Raw genomic sequence first — 22,784 nt, 5'->3', positions numbered from 1 at the left:
TTCATTTTCCAGCCAAGGTTCCCCTTTAACTGAGATGCCATGTGGTTAATCTGCTGCCACCCCACTTGCCTTCGGGGCCCTTTTCTCTCTTCCACCAGCCTTTGTCCAACTCTGCTGCCTCCTTCCAAGAGCCTGGGGGAGGCTCCACATTGGCAGGTGGATCAATGACTATTTTTGGGTTTTGCTGCTTGATCTAAATCTGTCTCGGCTTGAAAAACCTCTCACTCCACCTGGATTCATGTGTGAGCTGTTTGGCTGAGCACAGGAAGCTCCCACTGCCAAATTTCTTGGGTAAAACAGGAGGGAGCTGGGAGTGGAATTGCCAGGCTCTAGGGCAGGTTGGTGGGGGCTTGCAAAACAGAAACCAGCCCAAGACAGATGTTTGTCATTGGGATAAGAACATACAAACATTTCAGAGGAAGGGGAAGGGAGGGGAAAGATGAGTGATAAAATGTGTTTGCTCCTTTTAGCCAACAGGAAAAAAGAAAAGGAAGTTGCCTGAAAGAAAACTTGGTTTTATTGTGACTCTTAGAGGAGAATGGAAGCAGAATCAATAGAAGAATGGAAGCAGAATCCTACAGAAGAAATGTCTCTTCACAGGAAGAGAAGTTCAAGTCCAAGTGGTTTCCTCTGTCCAGTCTTACAGGGCAGCTTCAGGTCACCTTGCTCTTACTTCACTGGGCACTTCCAGTACCAGCTGGTGCCAACATTTTGGTCCCTTTGATCCCTGGACCTTTTATTTGGCAAATTAACTTTGGTACCTGGAGTTGCTCTGTAATCACAGCAAAAGATACCACAGGAACCCCTTGTCCCATCCCTCTGTCTCTTGTGAGGGGACAGTGTGAGGAGAAAGGACACAGTGAAGCCTGGGAAGATGTGAGTTCCTTGGAGATTTGTTGGGGTGGGACAACAGGACACCTCATCTGAGCTGGAACGTGCTGAGCCACTGGCTGCTGTCACTCCAGTCAGGCCAGGGAGACAGAAGAGAAAAGCAATCACCTGCTGGGTTTATATTTGGCCCTGAAGTGCTTTGGAGGCAGAGTAATGATAATCATCAGAAGGGTGTTCTTTGCTGCTGAGAAAATGAGGAGCAACCAAAAAAGGGAGTTATTTAAAAAAAAAACCTGCTGTCCAAGTTGAACTCTAGAGTTGTTATCCAACCACAGGGCAATAATGGAAATAGGAGAACTGGGAGGTAAACACTTGAAAAGACATTCCTTTCTTCTATGCTGCCTTTTTTTTCCTCCCTGGGTAAATAAATTTTAACAAGTGGAATTGCAACATTTCCAGTGTTTGTCAGTTTGAGCACAGCCCACACGATGTTATATTCTGCCCTGTAAATTGCAGCTGGTTTGATAGCAGCTCAAGATGCTTGGTGCTGGGCTATAAAAAAACCCCTCTTGTGATGCAAAACCATGAGAAGCCTTTAAGCCCTTGTTGTCAGAGCTGGTATCCACAAAAAAAAAAAAAAGTACAACAGTCTCTAGAAGGGAGATTTTTTTGTCCTTGCCAGCGATTTCTTATCACAAAATGGGCATAAATGAGATTTTTTCAAATGGTCCCTGCAGTACAATTTGTTTCATTCTCATTTTGCTCCCTTTTCCCTGTATTCTTCCAGTGGATTAAAAGTTCCTGGAGATCCTTGTACTGAACAACACAGGTAGGAACATTGTGAGCTCCAAGTCTGGAATTGCCACCTGCCAAGGGCATAGGGCACCTCTGTCATGTGTCTGACACACAAGGCAGAGCAGGTTGAGCTAATGTGCTAAAAAGTGGTTCAATAAAGGCAGAAGAATAAAGGATTTGAAGAGGAGAGCAGAGTGCAAGTAAAGGGAAATTATATTAAATTGTATTGCATCTGCATCCTGCACTGGTGAAACTGGCTCTGGAAGGCTAAATGTGTTTCTGGTACTACCACTGTCAGCTGGGTGATGGTGATTTGGAATTGGGTGCAGAGAAGAGCAATAAAAAACACGAGCCTCTGAGTCAAGCCACTGAGGAACCTGGACACAACCATCGAGCAGGTGAGGCTGCTCAGGTGTTCCAAAGAGACTTGGACTGGGAACACAAGGGTGAGCTCTTTCTGGCTCGATGGGCCCGTGACACTTCAGGTCATCAGGGCAGAGATGCAACACACAGATGGGCTTGTGACCAAGGGGTGGACTTCACCATGGACACTGTAGTGCAGGTGATCCAGGACTGTGAGACGTGCTGCAATTAAGCAGGTGAAATGGTTGAAACCTTTGTGGTGTGAGGGGAGGTGGTCACAGTACAGGTGTGGGGGGGCCTGGCAAACTGACTCTATCACACTGCCTCAGAGCTGCCAGGGTAAGTGCTGTGTGCTTATAGTGGTGGAAACAAGTACAGAATGGCTGGAAACCTCTCCTGTGCCTCATGCCACAGCCTGGAATACTATCCTGGGCCTTGAGAAGCAAATCTTGTGGAGACATGGCACTCCAGAGAGAGCTGGGTCAGACAATGGGACTCTTCTCAAAAACAGTCTTGTCAGTGACTGGGCTGAAGAGCCTGGTATTGAGTGGATCTACCATATCCCATACTGTGCACAAGCCTCAGGGAAAGCTGAAAGGTCTGTTAAAAGCTGCCCTGAAGGCAATGGGGGGTGGAACTTTCAAAAACTGGGACAAAACTTTGGCAAAGGCCACCTGGTTAGTTAATACCAGAGGATCCATCAATGGGGCTGGTCCTGCTCAGTCAGACCTTTTACACCCTCAGATGGGGATAAAGTCCCTGTGGTGTGTGAAAGAAACCTGCAGGTAAAAGTGTTTGGGTTTATCCTGCTTCAGGCAAAGGTAAACCTGGGTGGCAGGGGGAGGGGATCGAGAGCATTTGTTGTCGAACCTGAGTCAAACAGTGACATTGGTATAGAATAATGAATAGAAAATGGGTACTAGAATGGTTCTGTGATTTGGTGGAGAAAAGACTAATATGAAAAAATGCCTGAAGTCAAAGCCAAAGAAAATTCAAATGGGAAACAATAAGGATGATGAACCACTAGAACAAACTACGAAGAGAAGTGTGGATTCTCCATTGCTCTCATTTCTAGTAACTTATTTTTGCTTCTCCAAAAGGACAAATGTAAATATTTTCCATCAGTTATTTGCATTAGATTATTTCAAAAAAGTTCAAATCTGGCATTATATTAATCCTCCCACTGGACCAGCCATTACCATGATGAATTTCCAGCTCTATTTTTGCAAAATTGCCCTTTTCATCAATTTGGCCATGGATAAGTAGAGAAACCTAAATCACAAGTGGGGATCACTGTGCTGGGGAGCTCTGAGTCCCAGAAACATCTGGTGCTCAGCTCCCCTGGAAAGCAGGGATGAGATGTTTGACCTTTGCTCCCAGGCAGGGAGAGCACTGCAAATCAGTGAGATCTTTTGGCAGTTTTGGCCAGAGTACCACCAGAACAAGGATCAGCATGGCAATGGGAATCAGGAGTCCTGGAAACCAGTTTTTTCCTCTAGTCACTACACAATGTTGGTAGAGAGCTGAATCATGTCCTTAAATGAGAAAAACTGTAAGAAAGAGAAATTCTAGAAATTCTACTAAATATCCTTCCTTTACTGTCTTCAGATCTTGACACATTGAGCTGGAAGGTCTTGCTGGGTGACCTAAGAGAGAATCACTTGCAGGTGAGTGGTTTGTCCTTGACAATAAAACATCAGCTGAAATTCAGGTTACATGAATGTAAAGTGCTGGGAGGGGAAGGGAGAAACCAGTCTTGTATGAGCATATCCAGTAACAGGCTTTAAATATCTACAGGAAAAAGGTCTTGGTGTCTAGTAGCTATCAAAAAGGAAAATCAAATGATAGGGATGACTAGAAAAGTGAAAATGGGCTTGGGAATGGCACATAAACTGGCAGTAGTCTTTGTCTTTGCTACATGGTGTCTACATCTCAAAGGTGTGGAGGATCAAACAAGTGTGACATGTTGAGTAACTTCTGATTGCAAAATGGTGAACTGGATGGGGACAGTAACAAAGGCAGAGCTGACACAGAGGAGGCAGAGAGCAAGAATTAGAGAGCATTAAGCAAAACTAACTAGTAGTGGCATGAAAAGGACTTTCCCAGAGCCCTGGTGTTTGAAAGACTGGTGCAGGAAGACAAGGGTCAGGGCCAGATCAGTGAAACATCTTTTTTGCATTAAAGGGCCAAGTTAACTCAGTGGTTCCAAGCTCCCTGTGTCTCAGGCAGCAAATGCTGGGTCCTTTTGCCAGTGGGATATTCTGAATTGCAGGAAGGTCTGAGCTGGTGGGGTTTCCAGAAGCTAAGGCTCCCTGAGGACCCAAACAGAGAAGGATCTGGGTTTTGGCTTCATTTGCACTAACTTGAAGGATTCCCTGACATACACCACTGCAGCATTATGGAATCACTTGTGTTGGAAAAGACCTTTAAGATCATCAAATTCAACTGTTGAACCAGCACTGCCAAGGCCACCACTCACCCATGTCCCTCAGCACCATATCTATTATTTTTGCTATAAGGAATTGGCTAGAAAGCCATAAAGTAGCTTCCTCAATTTCATGCCACAGGCCAGAGATGGGATTTCTTTTCATGTATTCAGTGTCAGTGCTCAGTGTTATAATCACAATTGCTCCCTGAGTTAACCTCCCAAAAAACACAATTTCAGTATTTGCTGGCATTTTCTGCAGTTGTTAATAATAAGTCAATAAAGCAAAGAGCATATGGTGAAGGCAAAAGCACCTGAAGATTTTCTCTGGCCAGGTCTGCCATCACGGAGCTGCAGAGCCAACCCCTCCACTGCTTTGTCTGTCGAGGAGAGGTCACTGTGACTCTGTGTCCCACGTGTCTGCTGGGAGTGCTCCCAGCTCCTTTGGTGACACCAGGAAAGAAAGGACCTGCAGACACGTGGCAGCAAAGACACCTCTGCAACAGAGGCTACAGTTCCCAAATTTGCCCCTGTGAGTTTTTGCTGAAGGACTAGTGGATCCCTCTGGGGCTGATTCCTGGTTGAAGAGCTGACTTTCTGCTGAGTTCAGCTGACAGAGGAGCTGAGGGACACTGACAAGAGCTGCTGTCATGCACTTTATCAGCCTGTCAGCACAGCAGCAGGGGGGTTTCAGATGCTTGTTCTAGATGAAAAACCTTTCATCCCTGAGAAAGAAGATGCTTTTGGTAAAAACCACCTTTGCTTCTTATAAGTCATTTGCTGAAAAGTATTCAGGACTATTTCTACTTGTAGATGCTGAGACACATCCTATTCTGAAGAGATCAGACTTGGAGGCAACATTTTCAGTGTCCTGCTCCTATGAGGCACCCGGATCAGGCATCTCCCTTCTGCCATCAGCAGCAGAGCCAACACACAGCACATGAAGCCCTTGTTGTCACAGCTGGGGAGTGGATGGTTCCAGTCACTGAGGCTCACAGATCTCATGAGGAGGGATCTACATGGGGCTTGGCTTCCTGAACACCCCACAGCCCTGCTCAGAAATCTCCAGCAGCAATAGATGAGACTGAGATCAGGGAATCAGAGGCCACACCTTGAGTACTGGAGTCAGTTCTGGGCCCATCACTACAGGAAAGACATTGAGCTACGTGAGCATGTCCAGAGAAGAGAAAGGAAGCTGATGAAGGGTTTGGAGCATGTCTTATGAAGAGGAGCAGCTGAGGGAGCTGGGGGTGTCCAGCCTGGAGCAAAGGAGGCTGAGGGGAGACCTGCAGCTGCCTGGGAGGAGGTTGGAGTGAGGGGGGGATCAGTCTGTTCAATGAAGTTATAAGGGATAGGACAAGAGGAAACAGATTCAGGTTGTGCTAGGGGAGGTTTAGATTGGATCTTGGGAGCAATTACTTCCCCAAGAGGCTGTCAGGCCCCGGCCCAGGCTGCCCAGGGCAGGGGTGGAGTCCCCATTCCTGGAAGGATTAAAGAGTCATACAGACACAGTACTTAGGGTTATGGTTTAGTTAAGGACTTGCCAGTGTTAGATGAACTGTTGGACTCAATGATCCTGAAGGTCTTTTCCAACCCAGAGAATTCAGTGGTTCTGGGAATTCCTTAGCAGAGCTGTGATTGATTAGCAGAGGCTGAACCCCTTAACCTGTTCCTGAGGGAGGCCTGGACACGGTGACTTTGGTGCTCGGTGTCCACACAGTCACCCACTTTTCCCCAGAGGCCCAAGGTGTGTGGAGGAGAACCAGCACATCTCTGCCCTGGGAAGACCATGCCCTCAGCCCTGGTCAGCCCTGACCATGAGCATTAATTATCCTAGATAGGAGAGATCCCCATGTGCTCCTCCCCATCTGCCCTGCGCTCTCCTCCCCCAGTTGCTCATTTTAACATCTTTCAGGCCAGAGGTTCCCCAGTGTTCATGGTAGCACCCAGCTCTTCAGAGAATCACAGAATCATTGGAGTTGGAAGGGACCTCTAGAGATGTGTCCAACCCCACTGCTAAAGCAGGATCACCTGGAGCACATTACACAGGTCTGCATTCAGGTGGGTCTTAAATGTCTCCAGAGAAGGGGGCTCCACAACTCCCCTGGGCAGCCTGTTCCAGTCAAGAAGTTTTTCCTCATAATCAGATGGAAATTCTTGTGTTTCAATTTGTACCCATTGCCCCTTGTCCTATTGCTGGACACTACTGAGAAGAGTCTGGCTCCTTCCTCCCTGCACCCACCCTGTAGAAATGTGTAGACAGCAGTAAGGTCTCCCCTTAGCCTTATCCTTTCCAGGCTGAACAGTCCCAGCTCTCTCAACCTTTCTTCATCAGGGAGATGCTGAACCCTCTGGTCATCTTTGTTGCCCTGTGCTGGACTCTCCAGCAATTCCCAGTCTCTCCTGAACTGGGAAGCCCAGAATTGGGCTTCTCCATTCTCCAGACTGAGCTTTTCCATCTTCATGCAAATTCAGACACTTGCAGAAGAATGAGCACACGTATCATCTGCATCCTGGTAAAGAAAGTCTCAAACACTTTCCTGCCCAGCTCTGCTGGCTTTTGGGGGTGTTTGGTGGGTGAGTCTGAAGCAGGGACACAGGGAGGACACTGGGTGACTTTCCACTGGCTGGGTGCTGACAAGGGTGTGCGTGGAGGCATGAGAGAGATTTATGGGGCCAGCTCTGCCAAACACTTGTGATCCGACAAAAATCCAGCATTGTGTCCCACAGCGCCTGGCAGGATCACACGTGTTCCCTCCCAGCTGCCTGTGGTGGGACATTATTCTCTCCCTTGTGACCTAATGGTCAATGACTTTTATTTCTTGAGCTTGCCTGTTCAATTAAGGAGTTGCTTCTCACCCCGAGCATGGGATAGGGCAGAAGGGAAGCAGCAGGCTTTGGAGCCTGAAATACAGCCCCGAATGTCAGCTCACCCGCAGTGCTGGCCATTAAAGCTGAACGAAGTGGTTGCATTGTGATGGTCATGGGATGTCTTGTAGAATGAACACTGTTGTGGGTGAAAACTACTTATTTGACATTTCTTAAGTTGCTTTTAGCATTTCTCCTAAAGAAGCCTTTATGCTTTGTCTAAACAGCTGAAATTGATGTTTAATAAAACTGGATTGTGCTCTGTCCAAGCACTTTCTGTGCTGGGTGGCTTCAGTAAACACATGACATTTTGAAAGTGAAATAATTGCTAAACTTTCACTAAGGCACCATATGCTGAGGGTACTTAATACCCTAGTATCAATGCATATTACCAAACTGAAAAGTGGTATTTTGTGTCCAGAGAAGGCCACAGAATTGATCCAAGGGCTGGAGCAGCTCTGCTCTGGAGACAGGCTGGGAGAGTTGGGGTGTTCAGCCTGGAGAAGAGAAGGCTCCAGGGAGACCTTAGAGCACCTTCCAGTGCCTGAAGGGGCTCCAGGAAAGCTGGGGAGGGACTTGGGACAAGGGCAGGGAGGGATGGGATGAGGGGGAAGGGATTAAACTAGAAGAGGGAGATTTAGATGAGACATGAGGAGGAAATTATTTGCTGTGAGGCTGGTGAGAGCCTGGCCCAGGTTGCCCAGGGAAGCTGTGGCTGCCCCATCCCTGGCAGTGTTGAAGGGCAGGTTGGATGGGGCTTGGAGCAGCCTGGGCTGGTGGGAGGTGTCCCTGCCCATGGCAGAGGGGTTGGATCTAGATATCTTTAAGGTCCCTTCGAACCCAAACCAGTCTGTGATTTAATGATTCTGTGTAGATATATGAGCCATCAAGTCATTGGCAATCACACCTGAACCTTCTATCAACACCAAAGAAGCAGTGACCAGCTAACCTGCACATGGAAAATTCCTTTTAAAAGCTGGATACTACACCATCCACTGCTGATAGAAAGGCCAATTGGGTGATTCTGTGATGAAGCTGCAAAGGATGAATTGTCAAAGACATGAGTTTGCTTTTTGATTCTAGGCTGAAGAGTGGCTTAATGTCTCTTGCAGCCCATGAAGGAAATGTTTTCCTTCTGGACCAGGTGTTTCCAGTGAGCAGCACTGTCCTCTGCATTGCTCTGAATGCTGTCAGTAAAATGTTTGTCATGAAAACAGAACACCAACATGCATGTGGGCTTCTGATCTCTGCAGAGAATGATAGAATCACAGAATCCCAGACTTGTTTGGGTTGCAAGGGACCTTAAAGATCATCTAGACCCAACCCCCTGCATGGGCAGGGACACCTCCCACCAGCCCAGGCTGCTCCAAGCCCCATCCAACCTGCCCTTCAACACTGCCAGGGATGGGGCAGCCACAGCTTCCCTGGGCAACCTGGGCCAGGGTCTCACCACCCTCACAGCAAAGAATTTCCTCCTAATGTCTCATCTAAATCTCTAACAGCTTAGTAGTTGATCTGCATCTGCGAGACAGCCATGCTGTGCATGCACAGGCTTGGCCAAGGTGTTGAGGTTAGACCTTCTGTTCAAAATCGTAGTGATCGAAAAGTTTTCTTGGCATGTTTTCCAAGAAAATAAAAATTGATTTTTGATCTGATTGAGAATTTTTTAAATATGCATAGCATTTTTTGAGTCACATTGGACAGTGTTTTGACTCTGAAGTGAAAAGTGGGAAATACATGATAAATATTGAAGATCCAGTTTTGGCCTTTCATACTGAAAAGTGGGGATTCCTTATCCCTTGTGAACAAAACCTCTGCCTGCTGCCCCTGCAGCAAGAAGCTGCTCCTGGGGAGTGCCCACCAGGTCTGAGAGCTGGGTTGTTCAGCTGGTGTTCAGTGACAGGACAAGGGGCAATGGGCACAAACTGGAGCACAGGAGGTTCCTGCTGAACTTAAGGAAAAAAAATCTCTTTGTTGTGAGGGTGACAGAGCCCTGGGACAGGCTGCCCAGGGAGGTGGCAGAGTCTCCTTCTCTGGAGACATTCCCAACCCCTCTGGATGTGTTCCTGTGGGATCTGCTGGAGGTGACCCTGCTCTAGCAGGGGGTTAGACTAGATGATCTTTAGAGGTCCCTTCTAACCCTGACCACTCTGTGACTGTGAGACTGATTTGCCAGGCAGGGTCAGCACCTTGTTCCAGCAAAGAGGATGCCGCGCTGTGAGGTAATAACAAGGGAGAAGCTTACAGCACCACGAGGCTGCTGAGGTTCTGGAAGGCATAATCAGGGATGTGCCAGATCTGGTTGAGAGCCAAGGTCATGGCTTGCAGCGCTGGGAGGTGGTTCAGAGCTTGGACTGGGATCTCGGTCAGGGCATTATCGTCCAGCCACAGGTGACGCAAGGAGAGCAGCCCCTCAAAGCTCTTCTCGGGCACCACAGAGATGAGGTTTGCATCCAGGCGTCTAAGTGGGAAAGAATCAGGGTGGGGAGAAGTCAGAGACAGATCCAGCATTGCTTTCCGTGCCTGCAGCGTTATGCAAAGGGAGTTTGGAGGGATTGATGGCCTGGGAGATTGGATTAGGCATATGTAGTGATTAGCATAAGGAGGTCTTGGTGCAAGGCTCCTGCCTGTGCTTGGAGATGTTTGACCACCACCAGTATGATCCCTTCTTCATGGTCATTGGGTGCTGCCAACTGATGGCAGCTTCTTAAACAAAGTGGTTGGGCTAAGATGTTTCTCAGGAAGCCACCAGGTGGGCAGTGGCCAGCTGTGGCTTGCAGGCACCCCTCTTAGAAATGAGCATCAAAGCTGCATCTCCTGGGGCCGAGCTTGCCCTGGACCTGCCTGAGCCCATCTGCAGAGGCAGGGCACTACCTGGCGCACCCACAAACTGCCCAGACCCACTTCAGGACAGCCAAGCACGTGGCCAAAGCCCCATTCCAGAAGAAAAGAGCTCATCTGGAAATGTGAAACACGTGGCAGCCCTGCTTGGGGTCCTGTGTTGGATCTCACCAGCCAGAGCTACCTGCAAATCACCACAGACCAGCCAGACCATATGTCATGGGGCAGGAGCTGAGCCTCTGCTCTCTGTCTCACACATGTTCAGGCCTTTCTTTCTTCTTGATTTGCCAATTGGTGTTGGGTTTTGTTTTTTAATCATCAGGGAAACCTTGAGGCAATTGAATTTGAGGTTTAATTTGGTGAGAAACTTTAATTTTTAAGACTTGTTTTAGTTCCAGAATAGAATGACAAGCCAAAAAATATTAATCTTATAATGAAAAAAAAGAAGTTCAAAACCTAGATTTGGGAATCATCTCCCTTAAAGATCTCTCATTCCAGCAATGGTGAGCAGGAGACACTGTGTTAGCTGTAGATTTTAAAATCCAAATATAAGAGGCAAACACTTCAAATTTGGATGAAATACCAGGAACCAATTATACCAAGGAGAAAGGAAATTCTGATTTCCATTCAGGGCCAGCATATCTTATTTGATTTTTCCAAGCTATCTAAAGGAAAGATCTTAGAATTCAAATTACAAAAGAGAAAGCACTTTGTCTCTTATTAAAGCATGAGAGAAGGAAGTTGATGTAATTTTCATGGCCCAGCCCTCAAATTGACAATCCTCCCCAAAGGACTTTGCTATAGAAATTCATCTTTTTGACTATATAAAGTAATGATTTTGATGAAAGTCAGACACTGGAGGAGAGCCTCAGACACTGTTCCCCTTGGCACCAGGCCCTTGTCTGAAGGAGGAGACCAACTGGCTCAGCACGTGCCTAGAGCAGGGCTGGGGCCGGGTGCCAGCCGTGCTCCCTGTAGAAGGGTCAGGGTAGGGGTAGTGCTCCCTTTGTGAAATTCCCAGGTGATCCTGGGAAACACACCTTTTCCCATGCCACAAAGAGAAACATTTCCTGCCCTGGCTGCTCCAATCTGGAGTGACAAAGGTGGAGGTTTGTACCTGGTCGAGAAGTGCAGTCAAAACTTCCTGAGACCCCCCTTCACAACTAGACCCTAAACGTACAGGTCTTGATAGAACATCACCTTAAACTGAGGTCATGCCCACAATACCTATTTTGTTACCTCCATTTTGCCACAATAATGTGTTTTCCCGAATTGCAGTGCTGCAGAGGGCACTTCATCAGGCAAGGCTGCTTAGCTGGGAGTTTTCCAGCCAGCTCTGTTGATTCCTCTGGGGAGGACAAAAGCTCAAGGCACCCAAAGCTCAGTCAATTCTACAAGATTTGCATCTTTGCTCAGAGGGCTGACACAACATGGTGCATATTTTCCCCTTGAAGAGAGGGGGCATGTTGAAAGGTCTGCCTCAATTTACCTCCTGTCACCAGGACTACAAACAAATCAGAGCATAACATCATTCATCTTCATGAGAAGACAAATGCAAAGGGTGGGAGAGCATTGTTGTCGAACCTGAGTCGAAGGGTGAAAAGAGCAGAGCAGCAAACCCTGCAGCAGCTCAGGGCAAGATGAAAGACTCCATTTGAAACTGTTCATCAAAATGTTTTGATCCAAATGTTTTTGGATCAAAATTAAAACTTGTGTGGGAAATGTTAATATTTGCTTAATTTTTCCAGTCCTTCTTCAGCATAAGAATTCTGTTAGGTTTTGGCACCATAATCTGTTTTTCAAAAAAAAAACACCCAAAAAGTAATAATGCACTTCTCAAAGCCATTCTTTCACCCAAGTCCCTATATCTGTACTGAAAATTATGTTAAAGTGAATGCTCTGTTTCAAGTTTAATCAATTAAAGAACAGACAATGAAAATCTCCACTGAGGGTAGTTATGATTTTCCAAAACCAGATTCAACTCTAAGAAATGCAGATGCTAAACCAGAGCCAAGGGCTGGTACAGCAGGCTGAGCTGCCCAACACAGGGATGGGAGTGCAGTGGACCCTGTGGCTGCTCAGCTTGATGTCCCACTGTGGTCATGAACCCCTGAGTGAAGCCATAGATGTGAGCCAGGATGGAGCTCTTCCATGTGACAGTGACTCAGTGTTGATGGATCATCTAGATCCAACCCCCCACATGGGCAGGGACACCTCCCACCAGCCCAGGCTGCTCCAAGCCCCATCCAACCTGCCCTTCAACACTGCCAGGGATGGGGCAGCCACAGCTTCCCTGGGCAACCTGGGCCAGGGTCTCACCAGCCTCAGAGTGAAGAATTTCCTCCTAATGTCTCACCTAAATCTCCCCTCTTCCAGTTTTAAGGCACTGTTTTACATCCATGGTCCATAGGCATGAGAGAAGTGCCAGTGAGGTAGCATGGGTCCTTGGTGGATTATTTTTTTTTGCCTTCTTAGGCATCTCCCTGTTTTTGTGGGTTCTTTGTGGACCCTACGGTTAGTACAAGGGCAATAACAGATTCATGTAAGGAGTTTGTTAATGCTCTTGGGTGGCAACTGGCTTTGGATATGCTGCAGCTCCAAGCCAGGCTCTGCTCCGTGTCTCCACACCCTTCTCCCAGTGAGAGGCCACCTCCACAAGACTCAAATGATCCCCAAGTGTTCATTCAAGACTCAAATGAACCCGTCACCTCTGCAGGGGCTGCCTGGTGGACAGCAGGGGTGTTGTGCTGAGTGTGGCCACTGTCCATCAGGCGCTGGCTGGAGAGCACCGTGCTCGGGGCACATTGGTGAGCTCCAGCCATGTAGTTGCTGCCTTAATCTGCTCCAGAGTGTGAAAACCAGAGCCCAGCCAGATTCCTCAGTGGAGGGAAAGGGAGACTTTCTGCTGGTTGCAATGAGCTGGACAAGGGCCTGAGCAACCTCAGAAGCAGCAGCCTCCTTGGACCATTGCACTGCAAATGCACTTATCTGGAGCCAGTGAATTTAACACTGGGGACAAGAAAGTGTCCTGGTAAAGGCATTCCACAGGCAGCATGAAGTGCAGGATTCCTGATGTGACTCTGCATCACCAACAAGGGGACATGGACTAAGTGGTGGCTCTGTTCCTGGCACCAGAAGATCTCTGTGTTGTTTAACTGCTCTTCAAGGGAGCTGCTGGTTCTTTCTGGACTGGAGGTGCATTCTTTCTAATAAAAGCTGTGCATGTGGGGATTGCTAATTGCTATGGCTTTCAGACAGCTTTCCACTCTCTTCTGGAAGGAGAAAAGCTGAAGTTCTTGGCACAGAGTTGTCAGTAATTATATCAATTATACTAAACAAAAACCAACCCAAAAGATCTCTTCTTTCTTCAATGTGTGACTCTGGCTCCGTAAGTGTTTTGTGTTATGATTTATACCTGAGATAATTGGGCTGATTAGTGGGTAAATGGGGCAGTGCAGGCTGGGGCTGGCTCCTCACCTTCCATGGAGATGTTTTATACTTTATTTCACCAACTTTGCTGGTTTTCCTTGCAAGCATTAACCCATTTGTTGCTTACAGAGGATGATGCCTCTTCCATGGAGCTGCTGGGTGGCTTAGAAGTGGGACTTGATTTCATACCTGCTGCTGAGCAGGGCTGCAGGTCTGGAGGGCAGATGACACACAATGGTTTCCAGATGTCTGCATGGACAGGATTTCCAAGTGACTTCACAGGCTCAAACAAGGCACTGCAGACCATTGTCCCATAAGTTGCAGCAGAAGGAGCTGATTTTAAGCGGGACATTCTAGAACAGTTGCACATGAAAATCACCAGCTGCTTGAAAGTCTCAGTGTCCTGCTTTAGATCTGCACCTGCTGATAGTTACGGGGCATTTACATGACTTCAAAATGACACTGAGCTAAAAGACCTAAAAGTGCCTGGAATCACCTCAGATTTTACTCAGTTTTCTGTTCTAGGGACTACAGGGATGAGGAGGGAGGGAACTGCCTGGGAAGAACATCAGAAGTCCCCTGGCTTTGGGTCTGGGTCACTGCTTGTGTGCTCTTTGCTCCCTGAGCAGATGTTCACATCTGTGCTGAGCCACGGTGAGAGGAGCAGGTCAGCACCAGATGAAAGTATGTCTGAGTGCCACCAGCTGCTGCACCAGTGGCAGCTCTGGGGAGTCAGAGGAACCTGTGGGGTGGGACTGGAAAGAATTCCCTTGGGCAGGGAAAGGCTTCAGGTGGGTGCAGGTCGAGAGCTCAGGGTGCTTGTGAAGAGTCATTTTGCTTCAGCACTGCCTGTGTGTGATAAAGACTTGAGGAGGCACTGCCTGCCCTCTTGCCAGGAACAGTCCAGAGATGATGCTTGGATCAGAAACATTCCTAGAAGGAACCAAGCAGGTAGGGAAGTCCTTTTCTAATAAGAAAGAGTCAAGAGTGGGAGATTACTCCTCCCAGTGTGCAGAAGCTAAGCCACTGCCAGCAGAGCAGTCATTCCAGAGGCCTGGGTGGTGGGGGGCTCTGGCAGTTGCCAGTGCAGTGAGCAGGCCACAACTTTTGCATTAATTCTGACAGGTTAAGCTATAATCTGAGATCTTTGGTTTCCTGTGCCACAGACCCAGCAGTTGCTAAGAACTGTCTTGCTCCAAGAATTGCTTCCAGAGCACTTCAGGGGATGGACAAGTGCATTTCTTAGACATCTGCAAGCATCCTGCTGTCTGTAACATGACTGGCAGAAGTGTGCTCAGTGCATAACCAGAAACAGCCCCTCTGCTCCCTCACAGATGTGGTGCAAACCTCAGGCTGTGACTGGCAGAAGCAGCTTTCTCATATCATTCCAGTTCCTTCTGGCTGTGGAGCTGCAGCCTAGAAACCAAGAAATGTGCCCATTGCCATGTTGTTGGAAAACACCCTGACTTCTGCTGCTGCCCTTCCTTCCTTGCCCACAACAGAGCCAATAAAAGCTGTCTGGATGCCAAGGACCACCTCAGCAGTAACCAGTTTGCAGGATGGACTCCATTTCTCCACTGCCCAGTAACAACAGGACAGTGGGACCTCAAACTCCAGTCCATGCTCCCAGTATTTTTTGCATTATGTTGGGCAACTATGTCCCTTGATAATGTTGGAGAAAACCTGTCATCAAAGGTTTTTAAGAGGAGCAGCTGAGGGAGCTGGGGGTGTCCAGCCTGGAGCAAAGGAGGCTGAGGGGAGACCTGGCTCTGCAGCTGCCTGAGAGGAGGTTGGAGTGAGGGAGGGCCACTCTGTTTAACGAAGTTACAAGTGATAGGACAAGAGGTTATGGCCTCAAGTTGCCCAGGAGAGGTTTAGATTGGATATTTGAAACAGTTTCTTCCCCAAAAGGGTTGTCAGGCCCTGGCCCAGGCTGCCCAGAGCAGTGGTGGAATCCCCATCCCTGGAGGGGTTTCAAAGCCATGTAGATGTGGTGCTGAGGGACATGGGGCAGTGGTGGCCTTGGCAGTGCTGGGGGAACACTTGGACTTGATGATCCTAAAGGTCTTTTCAACCAAAACAATTCTATGTTGTATCTTGTGCATACTGGGGCACACTGGTCTGGCTGTTCCCTCTCCAAGCCAGTGAGCTCCTCTACATCTTGATTATCTGCCAAAATCAGAATATAGAACATAAAGGAAGGACAGCCCGGAGAGAGAGCTGTGACCCTGGAAGGAGAGGGGGCTGCTCTGGCAGCAGTGGAAGGAAGGGCTGGCTGCCCACCCCTCTCCTGTAGCAAGGTGCTTGCTGACTCCCTGGCCCCAGCATGCACGTGTCGGCGGAACTGAGCTGATCTCACCAGAAATGTCTAATTGGTGCCCTCAGGCAATCATGTCTCTTCCTGTCTGAGTTTATCTTGAAAGGCTCTGTTGAGTTACCTCCTATCCCGTAATAGGATCTGAGTTCCTTGTAGTAACATAAGGAGGAGATGATGTCCCTGCAGCTAAACTTCTCTGATAACTTGCTCATGACTGGGGCCAACACCTCAGCTCCTTTCTCAGGCAGAGCTCCAGGATGCCCTGAGCCAGTGCCTGGCCCTGCAGTTCCCTGGGAGCACTCTGTGCAAGGAGCCCAGGGTGCTGGAGCCCTGCAGAACATCCTGCTCCAAGGCACAGTGTCCCCTGTGCCACGCTGTCCCCCCTCTGGCACTGTCTCCTCTGCCCAGCTCCACGTGTGCTGCTCTCTCTGCCAGGAACAGCACCCGATGGGGCCCAGACACACGCAGGCAGGACATTCTGGGTCCCTGAGCCTGCCTACATGAGCCAGGTGAGGAGCAAGGACTTCTTCCATCAGCTGATACCAAATGGGGTAGGAGCAGCCAGGGTTGGCAGCGCTGACCTGAAAGGTGAGGAACTGGCTTCAATTTCTGCTCTGCCTCCCATGTCCTTGTGGTCATAACATACTGCAGGTACTGGGGGAGAATTAACCTGTTGGAGAGAGTCCAGGGAAGGCCACAAAGATGATCCAAGGGCTGGAGCAGCTCTGCTCTGGAGACAGGCTGGGAGAGTTGGGGTGTTCAGCCTGGAGAAGAGAAGGCTCTGGGGTAAACTTGTAGAGACTTTCAGTACTTAAAGGGGCCTATAAGAAAGATGGGGACAGACTTTTTAGTAGGGTTCGTAGCAACAGGACAAGGGGTGATGGTTTTAAACTGAAAGAGGGGAGTTTCAGTCTAGGTATTAGGAAGAAATTTTTTATGAAGGGTGTGGTGGGACACTGACCTGAGTTGTCCAGAAAGGTGGTAGATGCCCCATCCCTGGCAACATTCAAGTTCAGGCTGGACAGGACTCTGAGCAACCTGATGTAGTTGAAGATGTCCCTGGTCACTGCAGGAGATTGGACTAGGGGATCTTTAAAGGCCCCTTCTGACACAAACCACTTTGTGATTCTATGGATGACACGTTATTGAACAAGTAAGAGATTGCTCCAAGGCCTGGGCTCTCTGCCCCTGCCTCAGAAGAGCTCACAGCCCTCACACAAGACTCACAAGAGAACCCAAGCTCATTTCCAGGCTAAAAACTCTTGTGAAAACAATCCCAGGCAGTGAAGGAGGGTTCAAGGTGCAGACATATTCTGATTTGGCTGTGGAACAGGACCTAGTGGGAAAGTCTGCAGGACTCTGCTTGGACCACAAGGAGTCTTCACTCCCAGCTTAGCAGGACATGTTCCTCCAGGAAGCCCTCCACCAAGGATGCTCAGGAAATGAAACCAGAGCACTACCTTGACTCCACACAAAGTGCCTACAATTCAGACAAGAGGGCTTTGTTATCCTCAGTCGCAGACACCTCCAAAATACCTCAGGTCAGAACCGTGCAAGAAGGGTTGCCAAAATCAGGAACTGCTGACAGTGGGGCAGCTGCTTCCCAGTGATGTGCTGACTCCCTCAACAGTCTTCTCCCTGGCTTCTGGCACTGCTCCCCTTGCCCAGATGCCAGGGGAAGGTACAGAATGTAGCCAGAGGCTGAGCAGCGTGGCTCAAGGCCCAACAGGCAGGGTGAGTCCTGCATATCTAGTGGGAAACATGGTGTTTGTCAGGCACACAAGCCAGCTGGAAAAGAGCAGGGAGAGCAGTTCATGGGGACAGCTGAAACGGGATATGCTGCTGCTGGGGACTGGGGCTCTGAACAGGTCATGGTACCTCAAGAGGTCCCCAGGGCCAAGCATGTACTGGGGCATAAGACCCAGCTCACACCTGGAGTGCACAGGGACCAGTGCCAGCCCAGATGCATCCCAAGGTTCCTGCCTGGCAGGGGGTGTTACAGCTGGGTTCATGTCTGCCTTGCTGCAGCCACTCTCCACTGGTGAGCTGACATGGAGACAGGGCTCCAGATACCCCTCCTGTGCTGTTTGACTCAGGCAATCATTGCTAGACCAGTGGTTATTATGTTGTATGGACACTTGGATGGGGGCTTCTTTTTGTTTAGGTGCCAGAGCGTGCATCTGTGTGTTCAAGTGCCTCCTTCTGCTGAGCGAGCACCCACAGGACCCCTCCTGTCCTTCCAACCAGCTTTGTTTTAGAAATCACCCTCAGCCTTACAGCTCACTGGCTACTGAGAAGAAGCACTGGTCTCTGCTGAGGGCCTTGATGGTCATGCACATGGTGCATCACTTCTCACTGAACGTGAGTGGCCCACAGCTGGACAGAGGTTTTCTGGAGAGGATATCAGCTCGCCATTTCACCAGGGCCTGAGACTCTCTGGGTTTGGCTCTTCCACAGGTTATGGGGCTTTTTTAAGCAGCATGCCAGCCACTAGCCTTCCAGAGCCACACAGTGGTCTGTGGGACTGTCCCCCAGCCCCTCTCTGGCTGGGGGATCCTCCTCTGGGACCCATCTTCCCTTCTCTGTGGCTATGTCAACTGGGTAACATCTGGGACCCATTGCCCACCTTCCCTATTGAGTTGTCACCAGGGAGGTGCAGCCTGTCCTGAATCCTCATGTATATGCACCAGTGAGTTCAGGTTCATGAGTCCCCAGAATAAAGGTCAATACATTAGAACATACTAAAGCAGCTTCCAGTACCTGCACGTGGAAAGGTGGGGAGGGGCTTTTTAGGAGGGCATGGAGTGACAGGACAAAGGGGAATCATTTCACACTGAGAGAGGAGAGATTTAGGTTAGACATTGGGAAGAAATTCTTCACCATGAGGGTGGTGAGACCCTGGCCCAGGCTGCCCAGGGAAGCTGTGGCTGCCCCATCCCTGGCAGTGTTGAAGGGCAGGTTGGATGGGGCTTGGAGCAGCCTGGGCTGGTGGGAGGTGTCCCTGCCCATGCAGGGGGTGGGACTGGATGTTCTTTAAGGTCCTTTCCAACCCAAACCATGATGGGATTTTGTGATATATGACTCATATGCAATAGTGTGTGTCTGTGGATTGTGGATGTGAGCTGTGGTTTGTGTTTCTTTATTGTCTACAATCTTCTAGCCACTGGGAGGACATTGCCTAGGAGCAGGCTATGGCACATGCCTCTTCCTGAAAGCTTTTACAGCCTGAGATGGGAGCTGACAAGGAGGGATATGAAGATGGAATTAAGTTTCTGTGTTTGTCAGAGTCTGCTCTGAGGGTTGTTCGGTTATTGAAAGGGGGTACTGCAGTCATTGAGTGTGGACAGAGAGAGGGTGGAACAAGATAGACAAGTGACCACTAGTTTCAGCTTGGTGGGAATAATCTCTTGAATGTTTATCCAGTTGGAGCTCTTGGTGGCTGCACTGGGTTGCTAGCAGTCAATATAGAAGACTTTGGAGGTGGCTACAGTACATAATAGGCACAGCCAGGGAGTTACAACCTCTGCCAAGCTGCCAGGCTACTACAGCTCAAGCCAACCAAACCGTGCTGTGCTCGGGAGCAAGTGGTGAACCCCAGAGGTGCTGGGCCCTCATCATCACCCCCTGTCAAGTGTTGCCAACCACAAGCACAAGGAATGGGAAAACTAGAAAGTGAAGTCTCAGAAGAGGAATTGACTCAGAGGATCATCATGAACATGATGGCTCAACTCAAGATCACTGGGAGCTGAAGAATCTACTCTCCACATCTTCTAGGAAAGCATTTCAGAAGCTGTAAAGAGATGAAACTGATGCTTTTCACACAAGCATGACCCATATAGACATTTCCTTTACATAAACTTCACAACATCTCATTGCTCAAAGCCAGGGAGGAATGGATGAGAGACAAATGGAGGCAGGGATTTACTGGGACACTGCTAAAGAGAACTGTTCCTTGAGGGTGATACATTCAACTGTTTGTGTGTGGTCTCTAAATCTTCCACTCAAACAAAGCTATTGAGGTCACTGTAGTGGGATATCACATTTCATGCTTTTTTACTCCCAAGCAGAAAAGGCTCTAATCTGCCCAGCTGAGTCCCTCCTACTGACAGGAAAAGCCATGTCTGTGGTGTAGCCAGTTCCCGTGGCAGAAGCCTCTCTCATTTCTGACTTGCTCCCAGAGAAATGCCGACAAATTCAAATCCCTTCAGCTCTGGAGTGCAGAGAAATTCCTCTCTGGTTAATGGGTAAGCTGATTCTTGCACTTCTGTTTTTGGGCAAGAATGTGCTCTCTGGTAGGTTTCTCTGAGAGCTACACAAGTAAGTGTCTGCTGGGTCATGAGCATGGGGCCATGGGGGAGGAGAGATGCTCAGCTCTGCCCTGGTGCCCATGCTCTGATGATGTGTTAACTCGGGGATCTGCTTTTGCCAGATAAAAGCAAGGACTGGTGAGAGGAGCATTTTTTTGCTCTCTAGAGGTAGAACAAATACATCTCCCCCAGCCTTATTCACACAGGGTCTTTCCATAGCCAGAAGAGAACAGCAGAGTCCTCCAGAGAGTGATTCATTCCCCCAGGCAGGGCTGTGAGATAACAGGGATGATTCACCCTCTGGAGAAGCTGATCATTTTCCACTGCTGAGTAGCTGAGATGAGTAATATCTAGATGGCTACAACCACAGGAGACAAATCCACCTGGTCTGCCCAAGGGAGACGTGGGCACAGAAGTTTACCTGAAGGGAAGGAAGGTTGTGTGGTGAGGCCATAGAGCATGATTCAGAATAAATTGATTTCCTTCCTCGTGGTATCTTAGGATCTCCCACCATGAGGGAAGGATCCAGCACTCCAGTCATAGCAGTGAATACACCAGCCAGCTGGACCCGGCTACAAACCTGGCCCAGGCTGCTCTGCTGAAAAGACAAATGCCAGGGTGGCTGATCCCTCTGCTGCTCTTTGAGGGCTGAAAAGGGCAGGGAAGCTCCTTATTGGGTCCTACTAAGAACACAGTGACCAAGCCGCAGTTTGACCCTATAAAAGGGGTAATGCATTTTCTGCCAAGTGGATTTGCCAAGGGCTTTTGAAAATGTCTTATTGCTCATCATTGAAGTAAAAATGCTAGTGCTCGTCAGAGGTTCTGGAGAATGCTCCACAAGTCACCTGGGTGGGAGGGAGAGGGGATCGAGAGCGTTGTTGTTGAACCCAAGTCAAACAGTGACACACAGCCCAGGCCAGAAGATTTCTAAGCCACCTGGATGACAGCTTTATAGAATAAGTCATAAGGGAGCCAACTCAGAAGAATGCCCTCCTTGATCTGCTGCTTGTCAACAGAGAAGATCTCATGAGTGAAGTGGAGATCAGAGGTCACCTCGGCCACAGTGACCATGCAGTGATTGAGATCAAAAACTCTGTTGACAAGAGGAAAACTGCCAGCAAAGCCTCAACATTGGACATGAGGAGAGCAGACTGCAGGCTTCTCAGGAGCTTCTGAGTCAAGTCACCTGGCAAAATATTTTTGCAGGTGCTGGGGTTCATGAGTGCTGGTCACTCTTTAAACATCATCCCCTAAGGGTGCCCTACACAGGGACAGGAGTTGGGCTCAATGATCCTGATGGGTCCCTTCCAACTCAACTTCTTCTGTGATTCTATGATCCTATGATATGGTCAAGCTATTGCTGCCAGTCCTGCTGGCAAGCACAGATCTTCAATGACAGTTCAGATTGGGTCTGTGCCCCAGAAACTGGAACACAAAACCAGGAGAATCTTGTCTGCTCAAAGCATATGCCAAAAAGCAGGAACTCCTCTGAATCTGGCTTGTCATTCCTGAACCAAATTCTGGGGTGTGGCCATAGAGGAGAACAGTCTCAGTCCCTGCCAGGGTCATCAGCCCGTCTGAATCCAAAGAAAGAAAACACACCTGAATAATTTCTTCACTCTCTGTGCACTGGCTCAACTACACAAGCTTCAGGGACCACTGAGGAATGTGAACAGCAACCAAACTTCAGCAAGGACTCACCACACCATGGCTTCTGCATGGGAGTTACCTGCAGCACATCCACGTGTGGCACACCTGACTGCAGTGCTCCCTTGGAGGGGTGGACATCTGCTCTTGGCCCTTCCTAGACTTTCTGCCTTGTAGAAATACCATTCAACTCTTGAAATGCCCAAACGGAGACCAGACTTCAGAAAGCAAGAATGGGGACAAAACTCCAGGGACTTAGCTGTGACCCTCTCCAGATCTGGTTGCTGAGAAGAGGTGTCTCCAGGAAAACAGGGGATTTCAGGGCTGGAGCAGGAAGGTTTTGAGCAGCAAGTGTCCTCCAGAGTGGAAGGACATTTTCTAGCATGCTGCCTGCACTGTGACACTCGTTCTGGACTCAGCCACTGGCACACTTTCTGCTGCAAAGTCCTCTGTAACAGGTGACATTAGAAGCCCTGTGTTCTCAGCAGCAGCAGTTGCCAAGAAAGTCACCACAATTTCAGGCTGTCTTCAGATTGGCCATTCACTCCTCTTCCCTGATTTCTTTTCCATTGTGCTCCAGAAAGACCCTGTAGCCCATAAACGACGTTCCAGGACTGAGGTGGTCTCGCCATAAGACAACTTCTGTGCCAGCAGATTGTAGGTCACTGCTGTGTTATGTTGATTTTATACGTCTGTTTTTTCCACAACTTTTCTCCTCTAACCACCCAATGGAAACACCCCCTTTCTTAAACCTTCTTGCATCACACGTGATTTATAGAGAAGAATATTGCTGATAACAGCAAACTGTCAAACCTCCAATAGATCAAAGAAGCCAAATGAGGAATGAATTGACTGAGTTCTTCAGGCCATGCTGATTCCAAAAGAGGTTTTTTTCTTTCTGTCATAAGAATTTATATACTTGTGAGAATCTGATCAGGTGGGAAGAGCTCTCCTCCTTTGT

General features: G+C 48.7%; 1 protein-coding gene across 1 annotated transcript in view; it reads right to left on the bottom strand.

Annotated features, from left to right (window-relative positions):
- The window catches only part of LGR6 (leucine rich repeat containing G protein-coupled receptor 6), a 139,407-nt gene that overhangs the window by 39,318 nt on the left and 77,305 nt on the right, over positions 1–22,784 (bottom strand). The window contains exon 5 of the mRNA XM_051639319.1: positions 9,528–9,743. Within this exon, the coding sequence (XP_051495279.1) occupies positions 9,528–9,743 (216 nt within the window). The remainder of the gene's footprint in view (positions 1–9,527; positions 9,744–22,784) is intronic.

The sequence above is a fragment of the Apus apus genome, chromosome 23, assembly GCF_020740795.1.
Source record: "Apus apus isolate bApuApu2 chromosome 23, bApuApu2.pri.cur, whole genome shotgun sequence".
NCBI lineage: Eukaryota > Metazoa > Chordata > Aves > Apodiformes > Apodidae > Apus > Apus apus.
The sequence above is the reverse complement of the archived record's forward strand: the minus strand, read 5'-3'. Positions and strand labels throughout refer to the sequence as shown.